The sequence below is a fragment of the Protomyctophum bolini genome (genome assembly GCF_963924005.1).
Source record: "Protomyctophum bolini genome assembly, chromosome: 21".
Lineage (NCBI taxonomy): Eukaryota > Metazoa > Chordata > Actinopteri > Myctophiformes > Myctophidae > Protomyctophum > Protomyctophum bolini.
This window is the reverse complement of record NC_137882.1, coordinates 13,122,669-13,147,454: the sequence shown is the minus strand read 5'-3', so window position 1 is coordinate 13,147,454 and position 24,786 is coordinate 13,122,669. Positions and strand designations below refer to the sequence as shown.

General features: G+C 42.7%; 3 protein-coding genes across 3 annotated transcripts in view; 2 read left to right on the top strand and 1 right to left on the bottom strand.

Moving 5' to 3' along the window:
• Nucleotides 1-6,043: 6,043 nt before the first annotated feature.
• On the bottom strand, nucleotides 6,044-11,236 carry tgif1 (TGFB-induced factor homeobox 1). The gene is made up of 3 exons (XM_080793446.1): nucleotides 10,884-11,236; nucleotides 8,691-8,920; nucleotides 6,044-7,679 (listed from the first exon to the last, which is right to left on the bottom strand). Exons 1-3 carry the CDS (start codon nucleotides 10,897-10,899, stop codon nucleotides 7,008-7,010), a joined length of 918 nt encoding a protein of 305 aa, XP_080649572.1. The 5' UTR covers nucleotides 10,900-11,236; the 3' UTR covers nucleotides 6,044-7,007.
• Nucleotides 11,237-16,501: 5,265 nt separating this feature from the next.
• otud1 (OTU deubiquitinase 1) lies at nucleotides 16,502-19,581 on the top strand. Its single transcript, XM_080793713.1, has one exon. The coding sequence runs from the start codon at nucleotides 16,909-16,911 to the stop codon at nucleotides 18,265-18,267; it is 1,359 nt and encodes a 452-aa protein (XP_080649839.1). The 5' UTR covers nucleotides 16,502-16,908; the 3' UTR covers nucleotides 18,268-19,581.
• A 601-nt stretch (nucleotides 19,582-20,182) lies between these two features.
• The window catches only part of kiaa1217 (KIAA1217 ortholog), a 145,872-nt gene continuing 141,268 nt past the window's right edge, over nucleotides 20,183-24,786 (top strand). The window contains exon 1 of the mRNA XM_080793433.1: nucleotides 20,183-20,392. Coding sequence (XP_080649559.1) covers nucleotides 20,323-20,392 — 70 coding nt within the window. The 5' untranslated portion in view covers nucleotides 20,183-20,322. The remainder of the gene's footprint in view (nucleotides 20,393-24,786) is intronic.

Below are 24,786 nucleotides of genomic sequence, written 5' to 3'. Positions count from 1 at the left end.
TGTGTGTGTGTGTGTGTGTGTGTGTGTGTGTGTGTGTGTGTGTGTGTTGCCCAAGATACTGTCAGGTCACACAGCAGCACTGAATGGCAAGGGCTGTGTGCTAAGTGTAACATAATCACCATCTCTGTTGATTTCCCACAGTAGGGTGGGGTCCGTCATGGAATTGTACATTTATTTATTTATTTCATATAATCATTCCCGTCATCCTTACGCTCTCCCAGCTTTGATGTAGCACCCCCACTAGGGCTTTAAGCAACTAGTCGTCTATTCAACTAATCGGTTTTTTTTAGACAGTTAAAGAACTAGTCGACTAGTAAACTAAACAACTAGTCAACTAGTAAAAATCACTAGAAGTGATTGCCCTTACACAAACACCACCTCGCTCCCACCCGTTCTCCTCCACACACTGCCCCGGCTGCTCCTCACTGAACTCCCAGAGAGGTACACACCTTGTATGAACCCCTCCCTGCCCTTTTTTTACCCTCCCTCCACCAATACTCCGTCAAGTGACCTGCTATCACAAAGCAGCCCAGGTGTATGTAGCACTACAGCGATGCAGCACGGATCAGGTTTCTGCTGCACAGAAAAGACAACAGAGCAACGTACTATTGGGAGGAGAGATGAGACAGGGTGTGTGTGCGTGTGCACGTGACAGAGAGAGAGAGAAGGAAAGTGATGGAGCTTGAATGAGTGAGTGTGGGCGAGTGTGCATGCACCTGCACGGGCGGGCGTGCGTGTGTGCGTGCGTGCGTGCGTGTGTGTGTGTGTGTGTGTGTGTGGACCCAACACTGTAAGGCCACAATGTGTAACACTGTATCTTCAGGCAGCCTTTCACTCTCCTGGTAACCCAGGACACACACACTGCAAGACTGTGAGTGTTATTTTAATTGTTAAAAAATGAACGCTCATCTTGCAGTGTATACTACTGTGCTCAGGCACTAAACAGACACATGCTATCATCCGCAGTATTTGTTTTAAGTGCAAATAGCAATAGGTGTTTTTTAACGGCATTAAGACTAATATCAGTGTCAGGTACGATTTCAATCAAAGGAAAGTAATGAAATCAGTATTCTGAGTTAAGCATAAATTCATCATACAAGATGTACAGATTGTCAGGGAAGATATGATGGGTCATACGTAAAAGTATAAATTAGCCCTATACTTTCCTCTGGCTGGCTAAACTCTCGGGAGCTCATTGAATAGTTTTTGTTCTGGTGGTACCATTTAATTTGGACCTGCTTGCTAGAAGAAAATAGTCAACTTTATTTGCAAATAGTGCTAAAGTAGGCTACCCGCTACTGTATGCACAAAACACACACACACACACACACACACACACACACACACACACACACAGATACAGACATGCACAAAGTGACTGAAAATTATGTGAAGCTATTGATTTAAATGCAGAGAGATGTTCTCGTAAAATGGTAACAGTTCAAATATGACGTGTTATGATGAAGGATATCAAGTCTCGGGTGTATTTAAAAAGCTATATGTTCACTTTACCTTTATTACTTGTTTTCTCAAATTGCACTGTTGTAGTTTTCTTTAGACAAGATAGCGGACATACATTAAAGAATATACAAGTAAACAAACAAAAAAATAATTTGTCATAGTAAAGCAGAGCGTGTGTCGCTAGGGGGAGAATGAGTGCTTTAGTGCTGGTCAGAAATCATATTGCATGCATAATAGTGACAATACTCTCTCTGTCTGAAAATGTTCTTTGTAGTTGCGGAGGGAGGCAGATCGCATAGATGAGGGGTCAAAGGGTCAGTCGCTGCTCCCCCAGGTGAGATTGGGTGGCGGCCAGGAGATTTTGTGGTTTTGCCATTTGCTCTCAGAGAATGCAATACACAATTCTGTGTGTGTGTGTGTGTGTGTGTGTGTGTGTGTGTGTGTGTGTGTGTGTGTGTGTGTGTGTGTGTGTGTGTGTGTGTGTGTGTGTGTGTGTGTGTGTGTGTGTGTGTGTGTGTGTGTGTGTGTGTGTGTGTGTGTGTGTGTGTGTGTGTGTGTGTGTGTGTGTGTGTGTGTGTGTGTGTGTGTGTGTGTGTGTGTGTGTGTGTGTGTGTGTGTGTGTGTGTGTGTGCGTGCGTGCGTGCGCGTGAAGAAGCTATTTTTCTATGTTCTTAACGAGTCCAGTAGCAGTATTGTTGAACTATATACAAGCCACCGATCCCATCCCCCATTTTAATCTGAGCTAAATTCATGTTTGTATAAAGAACATATTTATGACATCGACATGCATGCTGTAACAAGCTAATCGATATATATTTTTGTCTTTCCCATTATTATTTTTACTCTTATTCTGTCTTATAATAATACAAATATAAAGAGGTAATCTACTCACATTTGGCACAATGACTGTAATGGTACCATATTTTATTATGCCGTTTTCACACAGTGACAGTATTTCAAATGACTCTTTCCTTCTCACTGTGTGTGGAACTCTTATCTGCCTCCAGATGAGGCAGTTGTCCGAAGGTCATATAGAATTCAATTTCCAATGTTTTCTATTTCTAATAATATTTTATTTATTGAATTGGAAACGGGCTGTGACTATGATTATGCACTGACAACAAGGCCCTATACTGTGTTTATAGTTTATACCTTATTTGTTTTGCATGCACCTTTATGTCTTTTTATTTCAGTGATCAGCCTTAATTTCTTATGAGATAGTTGAGCACAACAACAGCCTCAGGGGAAGATGTGTGCGTGTGTGTGTGTGTGTGTGTGTGTGTGTGTGTGTGTGTGTGTGTGTGTGTGTGTGTGTGCGCGTGTGCGTGTGTGTGTGTGTGTGTGCGCGAGAGTGATAAAGAGAGAGAACAAATTATTTGTGTTACTTTATGTGGCTGTATGTGACCGATAGGCTTGGTCACTAACTGTATATATAAACTCAAAGTCACTTGGATAAGTCAGGCGGAGGTTATACCGCAGGTGAGGGAATTAGTATTGCTTGCAGTTCAAAATTGGGAATGATTCTTCTCTTAAGGACCTCAGCCCCCAGCCGGTTTATCCTCAACAAGATGTTTGTCAGCTGCTTGAATGTGGAGACAATCTTATGCTTAATTTATACTCCAGACAACGTGAGTCACACACGAAGGAAATGGCAGATCTTCAAGCTCATGACGCGAAGCATCGCGACACATGAGCTTGTAGATCGACTATTTTGGCACGTGGCTCCGTCGTAGGACAAAGTGTAAATCAGGCTTGACGCCACTTTACTGTCACACAGTAGTTTTGATAACGGAGTACCAAGAATTTGATGTGTAATCCAGTCCTGTATAACAAAAGCCCGGTATTGCCATTATTCAATAGCTAAACAATGTCCAGTTTGTTTGTGATGGGACTCATGCAATGAAGTGAACTCACTGTATTCTTTTGTTGCTGTTGGGCAGAAAATCTCCATATTTTATGTTCTTTCATAAATTAGTGCCCAACTTGATCATACTATACAGCCTCACACAAAAACATCAAAACTCCACTACTTTTGCCATTTTTTTTATTTGAATCCTGGAAAGTAACCGTTGTGGACAGTAACAGGTGTTCACCCGACAGATGATTTACATTTCCTTTAGGTAGTAATTATGAATTTTAGAGTGAATACTTAAAAGTAACAATAGTTCTACCTTTATGCCATTAGTTCGGTCATTTTAGTATTTTATTTTTCATTTTGAACTTGTATTTAAATTGATTGAATTGTCTGTCCAATTATATTTATGTTCATTATATTAACATATCAATATAATACCCTTGATATAGCAGGGAGTTGAAATAGAAACGAATGTTGGATTTTGTTATATTGCCAAACTAAAGACACTTAAACAATCCTGGCATTTCGGAAGTTTGTGATATAGTTATATTATAAGAAGAAATCGTAAAATTGGACATTTGTACATAAATGAATGTTTCCCTATGTAAATGTAAACAGAAATATTAAAACAATCAAATAACATATTAAGCAGATATACATTTTGTAATTACTGTTATTACACTGTTGATGTGATGGCACGTGTATGAAATTCTTATAGGCATTAAAAAACTATTTAAAAAAATAAATGTCATTGCCATAATGCTTCTGTGTTGTTTGTTTCTGCTCCTTCTCCCAACATGTGCTTTCAATTATAATATAATTAAACAGATTACAAGGCCAGCACAGAGTGTTTTTAGGGCATTTCCCTTCCACTTGGGGCGGGCCCCATAATTAGACAGCACTTTTGGCCTTGCCATAGCCTCGTCACCCTTACACACAGTGCTGCCGGAGAGTCATCATTCACACATCAATCAAGCTAGCTCAGAGGAGGCATGCTGACCTCAGCGGGCCGGAGTTCAGTGGGTGCCCTAGCTCCAGATCATTCTGTCCTTCACTACAGTAGGCCAGCAACCGTCCTCTGTGCCTGGGGGTGTATTCTGACCCCCCATTAGTGCTCACATCCTCCAGGGTGACCTCCGTCAAAACGGCAGCAGCTATCTGTCACGTTTTGGCAACCAGTGTCTGCAAACTGTTTGCTGCATATGCTAATGCTCAGTAATGCCCCTGCCCTTTTGTAGAATATTCCATTTCAGATCGATATCAGTTATTTAATCAAGTATACTAGGATCCCCATCAGCTTCTGACAAATGCTAGTATTCCTGGGGATCCCACACAGTTGCATTCATTTAATTTGTATAATTGCATTCAATCAATGATTGCCCCAATGATTATTTGTATGTAGTCAACTGAACAAATTCCTAACTGTCGTCTTAGGATGCTGTTTCAACTTAGTTGGAATGTTGTGACATGGATTGCTGTTAAATCTTTTGTCAAATACTATTCAACAAAAGGTCAAATATTTAAGGTCAAAATTTATACTACAGTATTTTATTTCCATTCAAAACAAACTAATCTAGATAAACATTAACCACAAGAAGCCTAGTCAAGTGTCCCCATTCTGGGCATGTCATAGGCACTCTTTCAACCAAAATTAAGTAAATTTCTCCAACTGTTGGACAAAAACTCTACTCTACTCTACTCTGTATGAGTAGCTGTCTGCCTTCCTGCCTGTCCAATTGTCCATGAGTAGCTGTCTGTCTATGAGTAGCTGTCTGCCTTCCTGCCTGTCCAATTGTCCATGAGTAGCTGTCTGCCTGCCTGTCCAATTCTCCATGAGTAGCTGTCTGTCTGCCTGTCTATGAGTAGCTGTCTGTCTGACTGCCTGCATGTCCAATTCTCCATGAGTAGCTGTCTGTCTGTCTGTCTGTCTGCCTGCCTGTCTATGAGTAGCTGTCTGCCTGCCTGCCAGCCAGCAAGTTGGTTAACAGAAAATAAATTGTTATGGCTGAGTAAAATAAAATACAATAAACACAATTTGCCTGAAAATAGATTACCCAGTAGTGATATGGCTGACTGAGTAAAATAAAACAATCTACCTGAAATAGATAGCTATAACTGAAGAGCAATTTCCGCAATTTCCATTTCCACAATTTCCATTTCCGCAATTTCCTCAATTTCCATTTCCATTTCATTTTCCAGATTTTTTTTTCTTCTTTTTTTTAGATTTTCATTGGTGGGCCAGTCATAATGGTCCCGCGGGCCTGATGTGGCCCGCGGGCCTGAGGTTGAGTATCACTGCCTTACTACATTGACTCCATTGAGACGCAAACACACATAAAACACCTCTGTTTGGCAGGAAACCGCTGACGTCTGCTTTTGGTAGATGCTAATTTATGCAGGATTATGCTAAGTGTCTGAAGATGTTGTAAACCTCCTGCTCTCTTATACACTCACAGGAATATCTTTCCAACATCTAACTGGGTAGCCTGTGGAAACATGTTCTCCACAGTCATCTCATACTTTTGTTTTTAATGACATCAACTCGATACGGTTTTCCTCTCCCTGAAGGCAACACTGGTAACTGGTAACACAAGGTTCAAGAAAAGTCAGCCTGTGTAAATGGGCTCAGATCTACTCTTCAAAGAGACCTGAATAGTCGTCTATCCTGGAACACCACAGTGGAATGTACCGGACGGAGTGGGGAAAGAAACCAGTGCCAAGTTGTAGAAAAAAAAGAACAAAACTTTATTTGAATCCCATGTGACCCCTATTTGCCACAAACATTGCACAGTATGAAAAGAAATCACATCATTGGGCATCGTGTCACATTATACACATGGTCCTTTTGTACATAAAAATGTTTCTCTGTTTTTTCCCGTCTTTTCTCTGTGATTTCAAAATGCTGTCTTTGTCTGGTCGTTAAATGCAAAACAGACGTTTGTAGTGTTGTTCCTCCTCCAGTCCACTGGCCGTCGCTACACTTGTGTGATGGGGTAAAGGCTCATGCTAAGAACCTGCTACATTGGTCATCTGAAATATCCCTCAGGGGGGAAAACGTGAATGAAACAAAGTACAGGAGAGTTTTCTTCTTTTAAAATAGCAAAAAATGTAAAAGTAAATTACAAAAACAAAACTAGAAACTTATGAAAACATAACATTTACTACAGTAGTGAATAAGTTCATAGATGCCGACAGCAAAGTATGTTTAAGACACTGAGATGACCTTCCTCTGCCTTTAGTGTGCAAACAGATGAGGCAGACAGACCTATCATGAACTGTTCTCTGAAATGTAAAACGGGAAAATGCGTCCGGAAGATTGAACCAATTCTACTCGACATTGGTCTTCCGAGGAAGGAAAGCCTCTACCTCTTGCTCCTTTCTCTAAAATGATATATAATATAAAGGAAAGACATAAGACAGGCAGCATTTTATCTAACATTTTTTTGGTCCCGTGTGCAAATAATGTACACATGTAGATACATACGCATGTATATGAAATCAATAAACAACTAACAGCCAAGGCACCTTGATAGTTTTTTTTTCTCCTTTCTTTCCAATAAAAAAACATCCTCATCAATTTGATTGGTATACCAAAAATAGACAGCCCAAGTCTCTGAAATCGGAGGAGCTCTGTCTTGTTGAGAGACGTCAATGAGGCTCCTCTTTTCCCTCCCTGTCACTTTGCAACGTTTTAAGAGACCAGTTGTTTGGCTTGTAGCTCCATCTCCGCAGCCTGTTTAAGCGCCACATCCACCAGGAGCTGGAAGCCGCTGAAGTCTTGTGTGAGGTCTGGGGGGGTGGGGGGAGGGGTGTTGAACAGCCCGCTGCGGGGGCTCAGGTTGCCCTCCATGCTGGTGCTGTTGGGGATGGTGCTAGTGGTTGCAACTGGCTGGCTGCCTGGCTCCTCCTTGAACCTGAACAGCCCCAGGGCCTGTGCAGAATACAACAGCTCGGTCACCCTGTCAGTGTTTATTCCCGGGACAGAGGGGAGGGCCGCTGTGGGACTGGCCTGCATCGCCGTGGTGACAGTGGTGTGACAGATGACGGACGGGCGAGTGGGCAGGGGCCCCGGGGAGGAGGAAGCGGAGGTGGAGGTGGGGGAGGGCGCAGATGGAGACATGGCCTTCCTCAAGACACCGGACAAGGTGGACTCGAAGCTGGAGGGATGCAGGGCCCGCTTGTCGTAGCTCTCATCTATGCCCGTGGCGGTGCTGGCATGCTTGGGAGACTGGGAGCTGTCAGAGAAGCTGTCACCAGCCTTGCTGCCTTTTCTGGAGATGGTGAACTGGTTGGGGTCTTTGCCGTCTTTCCGCAGCATCTCCGGGAGAAGTCGCCGCCTCGCGTTGATGAACCAGTTGCACACCTGAGAATATGTCGAAAAGATGATAACTCAATCTTGCTGCTCAGTAATAGACTTGTAACTGTTTTAAAAAATATATAAATCCCTTTAACAGAAGTCTGAAGGTTGATTGTGGTCTCACACTGCAGCAGGTGCAGTTTGCTTGCACTTGTTTTATTCAATAGGGAATTTGTTATTAAACAAAATGCTTTTACATTTTGGCTGACATTGCATGCATATCAATAGTTACTTGTTTGAGCATTCGTTTTTCACACTGCATTTTCCTGTATGTCCATTTTAACTGTGTTCAAATGTCATAACCATATCTCTCAAAGTAAAAATTTAAATGATTCAAAGCTTATCATTGGATAATAACCTTATCGAATAGTATCTTTTAATCTTACATATATTTATGACTTGTGAATGCTTCCCATTTTTGAATGGGAAGCTGTTCAAACACAATTAAGTAATTGCTAATTCTTTCAACATTACAATAAACATTATTCCCCTTGTGTCTGTGTTTCTGTCCATTGTGGGTCTGACGGAGGAACTGGTGGAGGGAGGCCTGTAAACTCTGACTATGTAAATGACTCTGCATTGTTCCCAGACAGCTGGGATGGAAAGGGGCTGGAGGGAGGGAAATTCCTGTCCCAGAGAGCCTCAACCGAGCCCACAGCACACTGGGAATGAGTGAGTGAGTGGAGCTGGCTTTGTTGTTTAGCTAGCTGACCTGAAAGTTGCAACATCAAGCTTAGCCGGGCTATGACTTTCGGCTCATTGTTTATGTGTCATATGTGTCACATCATTCCTGTCAGTGAGACAGGAAATGATTGAGACTTTTCCCTGTGCCCTTCTTTTATTTTTTTACTTTCAAAAGCAGTCTTCCAATAAGAACAACACCCTTCCAATAAGAAAGGTGAGTTAATAAATGTCCACAATTTCCTTTTCCATAAAGTTGAACATCTGCTGTTTTCAGCAAGCAGCAAAACTAGGCTTCATCTACTTTCTTTGCCATATTATAATCTGTGTCCATACCTGTAGTGTTGAGAGTTGAGTCTGCTTGGACAGGAGGGCTTTCTCCTGCTCTGAGGGGTAAGCATTATAGCGGTGCTCATACAACCAGTCCCTGAGGATCTGAACCGACTCCTTGGGCAGGTTCCCCCTGCGTTTCCTCTTGCCACTGCTCCCCGTGCTCGACGACAAGTCCAGGGGTGCATCCAGGCTATCCTCATCATCAGTCTCACTCCCGGACAACATCATCAAACCTGCATGTGGTGCACGCATGGCAAGAGAAGACAAAATGTTATGAGAACAGGAAGTGGCAGTGTACGGTTGTTATATGCCTTTATGCCAGCCAGCCTCTTGTCAGGCTCCCACCCGCTCTTTCCCGGCCGTCTGCCAAACAAACGCTTGCTGTCTGTGAGGCAGCTGATGTGTCAGAGGAAAGCTGTCAGGTTCAGCCATGTGATTCACATCATATATGGAGGGAGGGAGGGAGGGTGTGAGGAGCAGGAGGGGGGGGCATCACAAAGGCTGATCCAACCCTTGTTGTCAGTTATAAAACCTGCCTAGACAAATACTAGCCAGGTCTCTATTGTGCAGGCCAAGCAAGCAGCACACCTTTCATCATGTTTAAATGAAGAGAGCACTGTGAGGTGACTGCTGGAAGAAATATAAGGGGATTTCCTCCTGAACAACAAAACAGCTGTGCACCATGTGGCATAGATTAGGTCTACTTATCAAGACATAGTCTTTCTAATCAAGATGAACTATGACAGATTGATTGATTGATTGAAATATCAATCAATATATCAAATATAACAGTTTGCAGAATTACAGTACAATTCAAGCACAACTCAATACAAAGACTGTTAACTGTGAGTGGACGACCCAATAAAGCATTACACTTGTTTACAAGAGCGTCCACCTTGTTCAATTCATCAATAACAGAACAACGTAGCCTATTATTTATTCAGTTGATAGTACCAACATAACTTTTGAAGTACCAGGCAGTACCCCCTTGGCATTATAGGTAGCTGCACTTGTTAGTGTTTTCTTTGGGGCATTAAAAGTAATGTCAGTGTCAAGGCTTGTGTTACGCACAGCCTACCTGTAACTATCCATGTTGGTAACTGACTTGTGATGGCGCCATGAAAAAACAAGATTCAACTACTTTAATTTTAAGTAATGTGTAATCTGCAATGTGCTCATTGTGCTGTAGGCAAACTGGTGGGAAATGAATAGAGCGTGGAACAGGATGAGGTAATTACGTAGGCTGGGAGAGAGAGGGGAAGGGGGAGGGGAGACCTGTTGCAAATCAACGTCTCGAGACTAAACAAAAGAATATTGGCTTCATGGTTTCTTTGTAGCCGTTTTAAAAGTTTTTACGGTAGAAAATACCCGAATGGCTTCAGCCGTGTCCGTCCGCGGTGCGAACGTGTGAAAGAAAAGGCGTTCGCAGTGGCACAAAGAGTGCGTTTTGTCAACTTTTAAAGAACTTGTGAGGAGTTTCTATTGTGTGAGCTCAGCACCACGAGGTCAAAGAATGTAAGTGGAGCGTTGCAGTCTCGCTCAGAATGAAAGCAAACACACAACACAACGAGGTCAGCGTCAACATTAGCCTAAATGTCCGTACACATTAATGAGGCAGCACTTTTAGTGTGCGACATTTGTTTCCAATGGTAACGTGGGAACGCTATGATAAGAATATAACACGACTGTGTAAGCATGCACAGCGGGGGGAGGCGAGCGTGCACGAAGACACACTATCGCACCAAAAACGCCAAATAACTTTTCAACCAATTCGTAAAAGTGGCTGCTTTTTGTGCTTCATTCCCCCTTGGCGACAGCCGAAGAGAAACTTTTAACATAAACAGATTTAGTGAAATAACTTTTGACCTTTATCGTCAACTCAACTGCACAAAGTTGACCCAATTAATTTTTTTGTCGGGGGGGGATAATTAAACTTGATTAAAAAGTGTTATTATTGTGGTAGGCCTAAGGCTTCGTTTAAGTAATTCTTCTATGTGACGAAAAACCGTATAAGAAAACGTTAAGATTTTTTGACAAGCCGCCAGCACATGGGAGAGAAAGCCCTGTTTAGTCTGGAACGGAAACAATAGGCTGCATGGTTTGCATTGGGAAAAAACCGTTTAGTACGGTGTGCCTAGCAGACACAGTTATGTCATTGATTTTGTTAAGACGTTGGGGGGAAAAAATATTACATACCCTTTTTTGTCTTCATATCCGTACAAATGTCCCTTTATTTCACGTTAAAGCCACGAGTGAAGCGCTGTAGGACAAATTTCTTCTATTTTAGTCCGAGTGTCCTTTTTTCTTCTTTTTTGTCTCCAGATATCCAACAGCGTGTATCCGAATAGTCGAAATTCCTCAATCGTCCCGTCCAAAAGAAATCCCAAATTCTTTGGGGGATTTTAATTCGTTTGTGTCTGAGCGACTTTCTGTGGATACCTGAGAAGTCAGTGCGCTTTTCTTGGCTAAAGCCTTTCTCATTGAATGTGTTTGATCATGGAACTGGGTGACAGCTATCTTTGACAGCTGCGTGACTCAACGCACAAAGATCCTCCCACTGTAGAGGGCAGGAGGAAAAATCTCTGACATCAGCATGGCTCGCTGCTTGTTATACACTGACATGTAGTACACACAACACAATCACACTGCGCTAGAACTGTCTGCAACGAGGTTTGCAAGACAAACGATGCAATGTTGCACTTACATGCATTGCCTGTACACAATGTAGCCTACATTAATACGATTTAACAAAAACAACAGGCGCCACCTCAATTAATAAATAAACCGATCGTGACGACAGAAAATCCTGCGGTATTGGGGATTGTGATAAATTGGTTTCACACTTGACAATGCATAGCCTATATTTCCAATGTGTGAAAATGGATTATGATTCGCTTCATATATGGACAATAGGATATTTCATAACAGTGTAGCCTATCCCTTTAAATAAATGTAAAGAGAGCACTTTTCCCTTTTTAAAACCGAGTGGGAAAATTACACAACACCAACATTGGTACGTTTTTCTTCTAGTCAGATCTGTATAGACTACAGTTGTAGTCTGGGCTGTTGGCTACGCTACAGGATAGCCTACAGTGAACATACGACAATCAATGGGCTCATTTGTATGCGGCGCACAACCTTGCGACAGCTGCCTTAGCGTCCCTTTGCACGCATTTTATTTGTCAAAGTCAAATGTCTCCCCCACACGTGTGTTGCTGGTAATTCTCTGAACACCCTCTGTCCCGCGATTTCAGATTAGGTCTTTGGATGCTCTCTGGTGGTCATAAATGCCACTGTTCCTTTTATTTTTGAACATATTGGGGGCATATTGGGGGACCGTCCACAATGGAAACAAGCCTTTAGGCCTTGTTAGCATCATTGTATAATAATCATACCACTGTCTATATGCCTACTATTTGCAAACGTAATAATGTATTCAATCAATAAATTGCACCTTTATATTGTTTAATATCGTTGACAAAATATAAAATGGGTTGGTTTGGTTTGGTAGGCCTGCACAATTTAGTTTTGTTTCTATACTATAGACCTACTTAGCCAAAAATAAACATTTGCACACATGTTGCAACAAAAGTCAGCAGACATTACGACCAATACAAGGTGTATAACTATAACGTGTATGGAAACCACCACCCATGGGTGACATCTCGGCAGGATCTTATATCATCACCTCAGCTGTGTAAAAAAGTGCAGATAATGATTGATTTATTTAATTGAACCATGGCAAATAAATACCCCTTTGAAATCGATAATCATTTGCACTTGGGTGCTTGTTTTATGCAATACATGCAGCTTCTTAACTCTCCCTGGCTGTAACGCACACTTAACACATATTTATTATTGTGTTAAATTTACCCTTTAGTTTGGATAATGGCCCTCCCTAATATTATTAGATTAGGGAGGGCCAGAGATGGACAGTGATTCTGATGAAGATGTATTGATATCGAATTACGAATATCGAATTTATTGTGCATAAAAAAGTCTTTAATCGTCTGAGATTTCTCCAGTGCCATCGTTCTTCTACACATACCATGCAGTCCCACTCCGAGATGCACCAGACCAGCGTGAATTTGGCTTGAGGTCCATTGTCCCTTTGGACAATGGACAATGATTCTTCCTGTCGCCACAAACGGGTCAATCTCCAAGATCTCACCTGTGGAGAGGATAAGATGTAACCTGACTCCGCCAGATGGGGCAGCAGGTTAGATAAGATGGTCCTCATCCCCTGACCCCTTCACACAGAAGGCTGATATCAGTCATACCTGAGGCATAAAAAAAACAGGAGAAGAGCTGGACAGTCACAGTTTCACAACATTTATCAGTTTCTGTGACACTAGGCGTTATTAACATAGACGGATAACATTCAATTTTTTAAGTTAAACCCATGTTGCAGTTTGAACACTGCCAAGCTCAAGAAATGGCGATTCACACCAAAGATTTCAAGAAACAACCTGAAATTATTTGATTTAGTAAATAACAAAGTTGTACAGGTGGTGTTCTTTCCTGCTTGGTATCTCTACCTGTTGTACTTCCTTCAGTGCACATTGAGGATGGGGATCCCCTGCAGCTGCCTGCATCAGGGTGCTGAAACCCAAATACTGTCTATAGAGCGTCGCAGTCTGACAAGCGGCCCAGAAGAGAATTTCCCTTTCATTTTTCCCATAGACGTTTCAGAAAGTATTTATTCTAAATTCCCGGACAAAGCCAACTCATCTATTTTCACTAGCTCGGGTCCACATTTCTCCTTTGGGACGTCTCAAGCTAAAACGTTTGGAAATCACTGATATAGCCTACCTCCTCCGTAGCCACAACCAGTAGCTTTCTCCACCTCCTCCGCCAGCTCCTTGATGGTCCTGCTGGTTTGCCCCTGTCATTCCTGCTCAGAGAGAAGCTGGATCACCAATCTGCCCACAAAGCCCCTGTGTAACGCCCGGGATTCGAACCAGGGTCTCCTGCGTGGAAAACAAATATCTTATCCATTTGACTAAAGGAAATTCTTTATATCCCTGCAGAGATATTAGGCTTTTAGGTCATCAGGCTGAGACTGTGAGCCACTCTGCTACACCTGCATCCGACTTCCACCGTGTGGATGGTTGCAGCTCAGCCCAGGTCTGAATAGTGAAACCGCTTGAACTCATATGCTGCTGGTATTCCCTCCTCCCAGGGGGCAGTGAGCTCGATGATGAGGACCCCCTTGGCAGCTGCGCCTGTGAACCACATCAAAATGTTCCGTCTTAGCATTGTCTGTGTGACCTCAGTTGGAAAGCAGCACAGCTGCTTGCCCAGGTTGACTTGCATCACCTATTCCTTTCCAGCAGGTGGCAGAGCTGTACATTTTCCTGCCACTTCTACAGATCTGGTCTGAGGAGCTCTGACTGTCTGTCTGTTTGCAATTTTCCTCTCTGCAAGCTTCCTCAGGACCTGTACAGGACCTTTGAACAAAAACACATAAGCCAAATTCCAATACCCCAAATCTCGGCCACCCACTCGGTCACTCCAGCAGCATGGTGTTACGGTGAAATTGGAGACCTGCTGAAATATGTAACAACCGTGTAGACAATCACATAATGTGACTGTCAGTGTCCGAATGTAAATCGTTGCAGTTTGTTTATTAGCAGAGTTCAACCTGGCGGTATTTAGGCCACGTACTTAAAGTCCTCTATATAAGTTGTGTGAAGTCCACAAGGTTGTCACATAGTTCGTGGCATAATGCTGCACTTGTCAGTGTGCAACATTGTTCACAAACCATTTACTCAATGTCATCACAAACATCATCAAACGTCTCTGTAGGGATTTCCTCCATGTCTTAAATCACCCTGTTCTTGGTCCTTGTCAAAACAGTCAAATAACGTGTTAACTATACAAATACATTTGCACATGCCTAAAGAAAATAAAAATGTCTCAAGCTCTAACCATTTACATGAATATACTGAATATGTACAAAATATACTTTGAAGTATTGCCACTCACTGCTTTTCTTGTGGTACACTTGGCACTGACTGCTGCCACTGGTGGAAGAATAGTACTTAATTTAAAATGTCAATACCACAATGTAGAAACACTCTTGTTACAAATAAAAGTCTGGTATTAAAAATGTACTGTAATAATAATAATAAACTGTAGGATATAGCACATTTTTAAACAAAGCTTAACAACTTAAAATCAAACGGTAAATAATAAACTGACAAGACAGCAAAACTATCATATTTCTTATGTAGATTTAAATGGTTATGGAGCTAGCATGCCTGAGGTCCCATGGGAGGCTGTTTCTCAGGCACATGGGCTTCTTTTCCAGCAGCTCAGCTAGAGCCTAGAGGTGCCAGGCCATTAAAAGCTTTAAAAGCTGAACGGGGAAAAAAAACAATTCTAAAGGTTACTGCAGCCAGTGCCATTCATACAGAATATTGTTCTCAGTCTCTTTAGTTTTATTTTATTTTTGTAAATTACATGAATGTATGTTGACCTCTGTCTCTTTCCTTTTGTTTCCTTTCATCTGTCTCTGTCTCCCTACAATTATGTGGTGCTCCCCTCCCCATCAGGTTTGAACTCCACACAGCCCCAGAATTTATGAGGAGAGACGGGAGGATTGTTCAGAGAGGAGAGACTACACACCTCAGCCAAGTGAGGTAGGCCTATGTGTGTATAGTATGACTGTAGAGTATAGGCCTGGTTGGTGGCCGCCTACTATAAAATAATCTAGGATTCAGATTTTACGGAGGCCGGTTTCGAATTGCAGCCGTCCGTAGGTGCTCTGTGAGAGCGGTTTTGAAGGAGTCAAGGGATTTGCATGTCTTAATGACTGTTGGTAGGGCATTCCACATTTTGGTGGCATAGGAGCGAAAATAATTTAGTCCCTTGTTTGTGCCGAATCTGGGTTGTAGCCTACATGGTTTGTTGCACTTCCTCTGGTGTTGTGGGTGTGGACTTCGTTAACATTAAGGAAGTATCTAGACATGTACTTGTTTCTATTGTGGATTAACACAAGTTTTTTTTTTTACATTCTTAAATATTTACTTTCAAAAAATCTCTATCTCAATCTGTGTAAAAAAAATATATATACTAGTATATAGACTATAGACAAGGGTGGGAGCTGTTTGGAGGACACTGATCTTTCAGCGCTGCCTGTCACCTTGACTCCATTCCACTACTCAGCTTCTTATAAGTTCGTAATGACCTTGTCCCTGACTCCTGTTTCCCTAAATCTGCTCTCTGGTAGATAGATCTGGTAGAGATCAGATACCATTCGGTTGAATCGGTTCACTGTAAAGCTGTGCATAAAAACAAAAAATGTAAAAACTAAAATATAAATATATAAATACAAATAAATCTAAAAGGAAACAGGCACATATAGTTCTCCATGTTCATGTTTAGACGCTGACAGTGACACGCTGTATGAGTCACATTTCGAAAAAACTGCCTGTACACACACACACACGCGCGCGCGCACACACACACACACACACACACACACACACACACACGCACAAACAATGGAGAGGCCTATGCTACTTAGTTAGTTTGTTGACGATCCCCAAATAGCTCCTGTCGAATAGGCTATCCCACCATGGAAGAATGTAGCCGCCTGTGCGTATGTGGATAGGAATTAAAACTAACTTTTACGCGATATCTGACTGGAATTGTTGTAGATTTTCTCTCTCTGACGGCAACCATATATAAATACGTGGTGGGGGGGTTTGTTTTATCCGTAAAAGTGCCTACATGTGTGTGACTGACTGACTGACTGTGATGTAGCTAGTTGTTGGCAGACTTCACACATTCCAACACAACGACGCCACCCAGACGCGGCCGAATGGAGCTATGGGGGGAAGCTTTGAGAATGAGATCCGCGTACTTGTGACACATCACATCCTTTGCATTCTCGTCGCGGGGCGACCGCTTCAGTAGTTCTGTAGTTGAGTGGGCTATGACCCCATAACAAGACCCGAAAGAGGAGAGGGTCCGGTTACACTTTTCAAGGCTAAAATTAGGGAGCATCGCAGCAATGACGCAAGGTGGCTAAACCCGTCTGTCTACGTCTACTCTGTAACAAACGAACGGGATCAAGACTCGAGTCGGGTCCATGGAGACGTACCCCCACATCGTTGCTGTTATCGATGACATGGTGTTATTTTTAGATATCGTTGTCATCTTTCCGTAACTCTCCCGAGGGGCCGTAGCGTTTAGTATAAAGGAGTGTCTCGAAATGCGGTTGTACAACAGTGCGCTGACACACTATCCCAAGTGTTGTCGCGAAGTTTCTGTGACAATATCGAACGGACCTGACCGCTCCTCGACTGCGACAACATCAAGATCCACGGCTAACAAAGCGGAACAACAACAACGCACAACAGAAGACACACCTTCCGCGGCGATCAACGGGGATCGGGTAATAGAATCACAGCCTTCCGCAAACATGCCTGCATTTGCGTTTTATGAAGCTGCGTCGCTGAAGCCAGTTTACTTCACTTCGACGGCTGAAATCAAAATTTGTCGCTCCGATGGAGTTGAGCACTCTGTACCGATACGCATTGTGAGGGAGTCGAGGACCAAGCTGTCTCCTGAATCCGCCTCTCAGTGTGGCGAAAGCACAGCATGTAATGAGACTGGCATGGTTCTGAATTTGATAGATCAACTGAGCAACGGAGCAGATGATTTCACGGACTGCCCAGAGTTAGACTTTTATAACTGCAAGAACATTAAGAGGGCACTGGAAAATCTTCCAGACGAGGAGGAGGTTGGAGTTTCTGGAAAGCATTTGCTCCACAACAGGGATGATCCAAACTCATCACTGCACCCGGTGATGGTGAGACCGCTGACCGCAAGTAGGCCTAAAAGAGACGCCCCCATGGAAGAAAATGCCCACATTGACAAGTGTCAGCAGGGCATCCCTTCCACCGATCAGGTCTTCGAGCTCAGTGTCCTGCGGGAGGAGTCACCACTACAGAGAGGCACAGCAGCAGAGAGAGCTGGCATCAATGACAAAGTGACTCGGTACTTGGCAGAAGTGGAGAAACAGGACAAGTATCTCCGGCAAAGGCGTAAGTACAGATTCCACATCATCCCAGATGGCAATTGTCTGTACAGAGCCGTGAGCAAGGCCACATACGGAGAGCAGTCCGGGCACAAGGAGCTGAGGGAGCAGACCATGCACCACATAGCCGACCACTTGGACGAGTTCAACCCCATCATCGAGGGGGACGCCGGAGAGTTCCTGATCAACGCGGCGCAGGACGGCGCCTGGGCCGGTTACCCAGAGCTGCTGGCCATGAGCCAGATGCTCAACGTCAACATCTATCTGACAACCGGGGGGAGCCTGGAGAGTCCCACCGTGTCCACCATGGTGCATTATCTCGGAGAGGAGGACGCATCCAAAGCGGCCATCTGGTTGAGCTGGCTGAGCAATGGTCACTATGATGTTCTGTTGGACCGGTGCCTTCCCAACCCAGAGTATGAGGACTGGTGCCATGACTCACACGTACAGAGAAAGCGTGACGAGGAGCTGGCAAAGTCCATGGCAGCCTCGCTGTCCAAAATGTACATAGAGCAGAATGGGCCGATGTGAATACAATATGGTCTGAACTCTATTTGCGAACAGTAGTGTCGAAACTGTTATTTGCACTTTGTTGTCGTGTGGTTTCTATACTTGCCTTAAATTATTTTTCTAAGTTTTATATTAGACAGAACTAGAAGTGCAGTGCACATACAGTTTATACATACATAGGCTACTTAAATGGTAGGCCATTGCTCCTGAAAAAGTCAGTAGTTTTTTTGTTGTTTTGTATGATTATGTGTGGAAGTGGAACAATGTCGAAATGAGTGAAGTTTCAAACTATTCCTTTGCTTGTATGTAATTTCTGAGTGTGTATTTATTTGCCTTTTTGGCGGTGCACTTACAGACTTTTATATTATGCCTCTAGGCTAGGCCCTCAATAAAATATTTTGAAATAACCAAAGTAGTATGATATGGTGTGAAAAACATACCAATTACACTCACACAACTTTTTGTTAATGTGTATGGTAGAGTATATGTTTATACAATATAATTTATATACAATTGGGGCATATGGCTGTATTTTGTCTCTCTGCTCTTCTATTGTCACATTTACATTGTGTCAAAGGTCACGGCTCACCTAGACACAGGGTATGACACGAATTCTGACCTGTTGTTCAATATTAAATTTAGCCCCCGACTCCGACCTCAATGGTCACACAAAACACAAAGGCTTAAAATAACTATCGATTTGATTTGTATTGAAACCAAGGCACTTGTTGAAAAGTTAAAAAGCCTTTAATAAAGTGACTAATGCATTTCAAGAATAAAAGCTGCACTCAACAAGAGTGCCTTGATGAGATATACTTTATTAATCCCAGAGGGGAAATTGAAGTGTTACAACAGCATAATGTGGCACATAAAAAGCTAAAACTACTGGACAAACAGAAAAACTCACAAGTCACATAACCACACAAGACCAGGACCACCAGGGACCATATGATCTAATCCTTTTTTGCATCAATTCTGTCACCCAGTTGTCCCAAAGAGCAACTTGATTTTTATCTCCAGCCAAACATATGCACTCCTTTTTCTTGATTTGTGATTTATTTGTGACACTATTGTAATAACAATTTTGTATCGAAAGCTAATCTGTGAAAACCAATTAACTGTTCAAGTGAGAGATTTGCAATCTAACAGGCCCAACTCACAATCAGATATAATAGAATGTTCACAGTCTACTACATTTACTGCATGCATCACCATACCAACTTTGTGTAACTGTCAGCCAGTGTAGGCTTTTGTAGTAGCCTAATTAATGTCATTGCTCGTTCTGGCCGCTAGATGTCACTATGCCCCCATATGCACCTTTCATACAATCTCAAACACCGTTATTATCCAAAGTCAAACTCTGATAATAAACACAATACAATATATATTCATTCGTATTCAACTAACTCCAGATTTACATCAATTTGCCATTGTCTATTAAATCGAGTTAAAAAAAAAGACTCCACATGAGTTTCAGATAGTCTACGTTTACATTCATTATAGCCGAATACCTATAGGCTACTGTAGCCTAATTAAACTACGTTTTTGAAAGTTTGTAAACTAAAGAAAGAGCCGCCCCTGAATGCTAATGCTATGGTTTCGTTCTTCGGAACCGGTTGGAACACCGTTACTATTGAGATGACGTAACTAAACTCTGCAGTCATGTGGACAGCGAAAAAACTTTTTTTTAATGCAGGGGTAAAAACATCATAGTGCCTCACCCTGCGTGAATGGCCACAAATACATGCTAGCTATACATTGTAAAAAGCGTATAGTGAGCAGGTGAGCGTCAAACAACCGCAGTACCGGGGCTGTGTGGAGTCACTGGAGTGGACAGCTGCGACTGACTGACACTGGCACAGAGCAGTGGAGGGTACAAGGGAAAGTGAATGACATTACGATCCCCTCGCCGGTAAAGCAGCTTTGAGGCGCCGCTTCCGCCGGGCGTCACACGAGCCGAGGAGACGGTGAGCCGACGCCACATCTCCAGAAGTTACTGGATACTTTGAAACTATAAACTACCACGCAGCAGCATTACACAGCAGGCTCGGTTCTGGCCGGAGTGGCACATCGACCATGTCGGGACATCGGGTGCAGTTCGCAGATCTTCCACCCAGTGATCGCAAAGGAAGTCCTAGATTACAAAGTAAGGAATTAAATATCACTGACCTACCGGTATGTTGAGGCTTCTGCTGAATGAGATTGTAACTATTAGACTATAGGCTACACGTGACGTGATAGGCTACGGTATATATATTTTTTAAGTGCACAATAATACAGCGGTGGACTTTTACCACCACTTTGTGTAAATCATTTAAACTGAAGCTGCTTTGTAAAAAAATAAAATAAAATTGACAGTGAAATGTGCTGTTAAACAGAAGTTTTGTCATACTATGGGCCTATGAAGTATAAAACAAGGCCTATTTTTAATTGATGACTGAATGACTGAAATGATGACTTCTAGATTTAGTTTGAGGCTACTATATGACGAAATGTCCTGTCCTGTCCAGTCCAGTCTGACTAATAGTGACTATATCCCTCTTTCAATTAAAACCTCATCGGTTATGGAGGAGCAATCTGTCCTGAATGTGTTGCTGTTTTCCTCCTTGGACTCAATTAGACTTTCCTTACAAGCTGATAATATTTAAATGAACCTATCACTGTCGACATACAGTACATACATTCCAGCTCACTGGGTAGGCTACAGATGTTGCTTGCAATTATGCTTTGTGGTCCTTATTGCATGATTGAGCTGTACATCATTGTGTGTGACAGTGAGTCCATCACCTGCGATCCCTACTATATTGGAATTGGCTTTGTGGTAGCCGGCTACTTTATCCTCACAAGCCACTTAATTGAATCTGTAGTTGATGTGAAATTTTGTTAGTATCATGGAAGGTATTTCTGTTGTGTTCACTTGCTCACTTCATATCCACTGTCTTGTGTTATTGTCCTTGTTCACTGTACTTATTGACTTAAGAAACATATTGACTTAAGAAAGTATGAATCAGACAGACTGATGTAAAGGAGGCCACAGACAAAAGTGCATGCCCATGAAATGCATCATGGGAATTGTAGGATTACTAGGAACATAAATGCAATATAAGACATAAAGGGGAATCTGTCAATGTCGATTGTTTCATATAATACCGTACATCGTTGCTTCTATAGTATAGGCCCTATGATAATCATCAACAATGAACTGAAATGCACCATGTGAGTGTTTCCCTTTAAATCTGTATTTGACTGTGTGCCACCACTATAGCCATTAGAGAGGATGCAGCACATGGAATGACTGCATGTGGCTTTTGTGCATTTATTGCACCGGTCGGTCGACAGGGGGGAAAGACGCGCTCCTTCTCGCTTGGGAGCCGTGTGTCTGACAGTGTCAGGTGGACGTGCTCATGTGGTATGCTGTAGTGCAGCAGCGCATGGACTCAGCATGAGACAGCAGATAAACTCAGCTCATCTCCATGGTGATAGCTTGAGACAGGCCATGCGAGGGCAGACAGACGGACACAATCAGGATTTGTCAGTCACTGCAAATCCTTTAGGAGCGCACATACTCCTGCTGGGTTTCGTGAGCTTAGTTATTATAAGTGTATGTGCAAATCTGAAATGTATGTTAGAATGTACATTATATAGCACCTTTCTCCAAAGTGCCATATGTGCATTATATTCACCTATATTCAAACACACCGATGATGGAGGCAACCATGCAAGGCACAAACCTGCTCATTGGAAGCTTAGGGCAAAGTGTCTTGTTCAAGGACACTTCGGCACAAAGCCAGGGGGAGTCGGGAGGGGGTGCATACTTAGTTTAGACTAGTCGTTGGTTAGACATGGGTTAAGGTTAGGTTTAGGTCTGCTGCCCCGTGGGAGGTTAGGTTTAGGGTGAGGGTTTGAGATAGGTTGTAGTTGTAGGACTAATGACCGGTCTAACCAATGACTAGTCTAAACCAAAAACTGTCTAAACTAAGTACAGCACCCGTCGGGAGGCATACTTTGGTTAGACATAGCTTTGGTCCGACTGGATTAAGGTTGGTGAGGGGTGCGTTAAAACGACCAGATTAAGGGTTGTGAGGGGTGCGTTAAAATGACCGGATTAAGGTTGGTGAGGGGTGCGTTAAGGTTTGGGAGAGGGTTAAGGTTAGGTTTAGGTGTGCTGCCCCGTGGGAGGTTAGGGTTAGGGAGAGGGTTCGAGATATCGGACCAATGGTATGTCGGGGGAGTCAGGGATCAAACGGGAAACCCTTTGCTTCAAAGGGTTTCAGTGTGACCTTTAGATATGAAAATATCGGCAGAGAGTTGTGATGCATGAAATTAGTGTTTGCGTGTCTTCACGTGCCTATGCATGTGCACGTTACAATCAGAGACAGGGCAAAACTTGTTTTGGGGGAAGCAGATTGAAAAGTGCTGAGGTTGTGAGGAGGCCTGGTAGAGCAGAGTTTGGTGGGCTCAGGTTGTGTATAGGATATACAATGGTCTGGTTGGGGAGGAAGGACAGAACAGCTAGCCTCTTCAGCAGTAAACTGCATTCTGACTCAGCCAATCCATATCCTTGTGTTCTGGGGGGGGGGGGTCACACATGCATGTGTGCACACATGGGGACATACTCTTGTACTGCTTATGCTATTGTACTTGTGAGGACTTTCAATTTAATTAATTCTCAAACCTCTAATCTAACCCTAACCTTGACCAGCACTACTATAGTACTATACCATACTTTAGCCCTAACCAAACTAAATCTAACCCTAACCCCAAACTCAAGTCCTAACCTTAACAACATAATCTTAAATTGAAAGAAACGTATTGTAGGAAGAATGACGGAGCAGTTACACACTAGTCAAAGCCCTGCCGCTAAAATATAAATTCATTAAAACTGATGGAGGGAATGCTGTAGAAATGTTGGTTTTAATGTTCTAAATTTGATTTCCGTTATGAGTATGCAGCTGCTCTCTTTCACTCTTAAATACTAGGACTCTCTTCATAAGCCAGCACCGTTTTCACCCACCCTCTTAACATTTTTTGCCATGCAGAAGTACCTGATACACCTGTATACAGTGACATAACTCAAGACTCAATGCTCAGCTCAAGTGTTTTCCATGTTGCTTTTTGACCACTGTGACCGTTATTGCTTGCCAGCTTTCATTTGTTCAGGATGTCCACAAGAAACATTAAACATTGCTGTCTACTATCTCACAAGCAGTATCTAGTTGACGGCTCTGTGGAAAGGGCAGATACTGTTGGAATTATAATGACAGAATGTGTTGCAGAATGTGTTGCACAGGAATGCAGACAAACTGTGGCACTGTCAAGCTTGAGAAAGCAGCAGTTGGTTATGTCTCATGCAGTAACACCTTCATTATTACCCCAGGGGGGGTCCCCAGATGACAGAGATGTGACAATTTAAAGGACCACCTCACCACTTTTCAACTTATCTGGAATAATTATAATTGGTCCTCACTAATGTTCATTGTTCATGATAAAATAAAATACCAATTTTTTTCTGTATCTTATAGCAGGGCTGTGGGCAGTTCAGAAACCCGTCCACCAGTGACATCATCGTTAAGAGTTTCTGAATTTCCCACAGCCCTTCCATGAGACACAGACTGAGTAGAAAAGAATTGTGGCATTTTAGCGTGAACATTAATGAGGGAGAGACCAATTCTATGAAGGTAGGTTGAAAAGTGATGAAGTGGTCCTTTTGAGGACTTTTAAGACCATAAAAATACCATTACTGCATCAAAAGTAATCAACAAACTATATTATAAAAACTGGTCAAACATTGGCCGAATTATCAAATAATATTATAAGAAAGAAGCAACCATTGTGAAAATAGATGAATGATGATGAAATACATGTACAGGGCAGGCTCACACACGTTGCGAGCTTGTAGTTCGGCTATTTTGACAATATTTGTCTAAATGGAATCCCTCTACTCCTACAATTCCGAAAGCTTGTCAGAGGGGGGAAGGGGGGATTAAAATATGATTATTCTGAGGGTCCCCAGTTCAAATATGATTATTTTGGGGGTCCCCAGTTCAAATATGATTATTTTGGGGGATCATGCTTGAAATGAAAAGGTTGAGCACCAATGATCTCTAAACATAACAGTCACTCCTGTATTTTCGGTGGTGGTGCAGACGTGCAGTAGCCTATGACATACTCTGTTAAGCTTTCTGTCCCTGTGAGGAATCTGATCCCACTTGGAAATGGCAATGTCCATTGTCCTCCAGAGATGATGTCAAACAGCTGTTTTCACAGTGGATGTAAAGCCCCGTCCCTTAAGTGCTCTTAAGTTATACACAGCGTGAAGCAGTGAGGTTTAAGGGTACACTGTGGTGTGGCCTCTTCTGCCCAGGAGTGATATATGCTGGTGTTTTGTCACCTGTAATTCACCCTTTGTCAAGTCCCACCCGTGGTTGTGCCCCTCATCGCACCCATTGGTTGCTGTTTCGTGGTTGGACAAAAATCCTTTCTCTCCATCCACTACCATTGAAATAACGTATTGGTATTGATATTCTGTGCATTCAATTA

Coding starts and splice junctions, on each gene's coding strand:
- tgif1 (XM_080793446.1), bottom strand. Junction 7,680..8,690: donor CTCAACTCTCAACACTACAG/GTATGGACACAG, acceptor ACATATTCTCAG/GTGTGCAACTGGTTCATCAA.
- otud1 (XM_080793713.1), top strand. CDS start 16,909: ATGCGGTTGTACAACAGTGCGCTGACACACTATCCCAAGTGTTGTCGC.